This window comes from Penaeus japonicus, unplaced genomic scaffold (assembly GCF_977035675.1).
Source record: "Penaeus japonicus unplaced genomic scaffold, GWHDUDI00000001_assembly GWHDUDI00000003, whole genome shotgun sequence".
Lineage (NCBI taxonomy): Eukaryota > Metazoa > Arthropoda > Malacostraca > Decapoda > Penaeidae > Penaeus > Penaeus japonicus.
The window spans coordinates 11655167-11657666 of NW_028234405.1; the positions used below are offsets into that span (position 1 = coordinate 11655167).

At 38.2% G+C, this 2500-nt stretch overlaps 1 protein-coding gene across 4 annotated transcripts in view; it reads right to left on the reverse strand.

Annotated features, from left to right (window-relative positions):
- LOC122252411 (uncharacterized) overlaps window positions 1-2500 on the reverse strand; it is a 25204-nt gene that overhangs the window by 2460 nt on the left and 20244 nt on the right. For all 4 annotated transcript variants that reach the window (XM_086555389.1, XM_086555383.1, XM_086555399.1 and 1 more), the window contains 2 exons: window positions 1182-1359; window positions 1-18 (listed from right to left, as the gene is read on the reverse strand). The exon at window positions 1-18 is cut by the window's left edge and continues 172 nt beyond it. In XM_086555389.1, the coding sequence (XP_086411515.1) occupies window positions 1-18; window positions 1182-1359 (196 nt within the window). The remainder of the gene's footprint in view (window positions 19-1181; window positions 1360-2500) is intronic.

The following is a 2500-nucleotide window of genomic DNA, read 5'->3' on the forward strand; positions in this document are numbered from 1 at the left end:
GCCGATGCGCCACTGGTCCTGCGGGTAAAGGCGAGGAGGGGAAAGGGTTGGTTTTGTCGAGAGTCTGTGGATTTTCGAAGCTTAAGGAGAGCATATGGAGGTTGTTGTTTTTTTCCTGAAGAGCTATAGGTTTGAAATTTTGATATGTTATTTGTATGTGTTCACTTCTAATATCATCTGAATTTTATGATGTTTGGTTCATAACTTTTTTATGTGTAATTCATATTGAAATTTTTTATTTAAAAAATCTAGTGTAGCCTATAATTTTCTGTCAATTGCTTTGGAAAAAAAAATCCATAGATATCTCTCATATACGTCTTAAAAAACACCGGATGAAATTATATTTTCTTGCTTTGTTTCTGAGAGAAAGAAATACACCGATTTTCAACTTTTTATAATTCCAATATTAGAAAAAATAATCATCCTTTTAGTCCTTTTATTCAAATGATACTAAGCAATAGACAATTGCTTTAAAAGTGTAGATGAAGTAGTGTTTCAAACCAGAAGAGTTCTTTCTCGAGAAAACTTCTGACATTTAAATTCCACCGAAATATGTTTCTCTTCTTATAGTTTACAGTATTGTCGATTTTTGTCATTTGCCAAAAATGTTCGTTCAAAAATGTTTGTCCATTTGCTCCCCTTAAAGGATCAAAAAGCCTCTTTATTATTCCCTCTCTCGTTAATGTATTTGTTATATCATTTCATCCTGAATAATTCGATGATTAACCCAGTTATTGGACTGATTGAACACTTTAAGTAATTAATTAGTCTACCTAGTTAATCCTCTTGCATAGTCAGTGAATAACAGATCACTCCATCATCAACCAAGTCACTAAACCTTTTTTCCATCACCTCAACCAAGCTGCCGCAATCACGCACCTACCACACATCCCCGATCAATCACGTATCACTCCATCCTTAATCACATCACAAAAACCTCTTCGCCACTGCAATTATCAAGCACGCACCTATCACACATCCCCTATCAATCAATCACGTATCCCTCCATACCCAGGCACGCCCTAAGAAGAAGAAGAAGAAGAAGAAGAAGAAGAAGAAGAAGAAGAAGAAGAAGAAGAAGAAGAAAGAAGAAGAAGGAGGAGGAGGAGAAGAAGAAGAAGAAGAAAAAGAAGAAGAAGAAGGAAAAAAAAAGGAAAAAAAAAAAAAAAACTCTTTGTTACCGGACTAAGCATATAATCATCGCTGACTCGTATCTGCGTGACGGCGGGGAGGGACACGGAGTGCAGCAGGTGACGCGTGAGGGACATGCAGTACTGGATGTTGAGTCCGCGTTCCAGGGCCGCGCCGCCCATCTGGTCCAGCCACTTCCCTCCTAAAGTCACGTCGGTGTGGAGGGCGCTGCAGGGAGAGGGGGAGGGAGGGAGGGAGGGGTGAGGTTTTGATTAAGGGTGGGGTAGGGTGGGGTGGGGTGGGGTGGTGTAGGGAGGGGAGGGGGTAGGCGGGTCGGTTCCTTATGTGGGGAAGGTGGGAGTTCATTTTCTTATAAGATGGTGCAAGAAGTTTATCTTTAGTAAGATGAGGTGCTGTGGGTTAATTTCTTATCTGGAGAGGTTCAGTAAGTCCATTAGATTTAAGAAGTAATAAGTGTCATTTTCAAAAAGGAGAGGACGTAAATCATATATCCGATAAAGAGAGACTTAGGGATCCTTTCTTACATAATCCAGGTCACTGCTCTTCAAACTCGTTTCATCGCGACCCAGTCAGATACACGTATTACCCGCACGTCTCTATTGGACAATACTGTACAATAATCAGTAATTTAATGCCTTTCTTCATCCGACGTTTGTTATAGGTACCTACTTTATCTAATGATATATATTCATCTTTTTCCTTTTATATACATATATTTATATTCTTTATTTCATATCACTATCACTTGAATTGAGACCCGCGGTGGCCCTCTGAGCACTAGCTGGTTCTAAGTATTCATCAGACGAAGTTGTGGTCGTAATGTTTGTTTGAGAGTTGACTGATCTTTATCAGTTTGTTCACATTGTTAATATGCACTTAGGTTAATGTATATGTAGGGTAATATACAAGTAGATTAATATATATGTAGGGTAATATATAATTAGATTAATATATGTGTAGGGCAATATATAATTAGATTAATATATGTGTAGGGCAATATATAATTAGATTAATATATATGTAGGCTAATATACAAGTAGGTTAATTCAGTTAATATACAAGTAGGTTATTGCTACTACAATATTCAGGAAATGAACATCGGGCGAGGAATTAGCTAAGCATGACATTGGTTTTGTCACAGGAGGAAGTCACCGATACATGAAGAGAGAGTGCATGGCGAAAATCATGCAATACTCACATGATTCTGAGAAGAGACAGATTCCCAAGGGTAAGCGAGTCTTAGATGAATCTAACAGCTAGAAAAGCGAATGGATAGCTTAAGAATGATAAACTGCCTGTTGTTGTTGTTGTGATTACCAAGACCTCCGAGATGACAAACTGGTTGGTA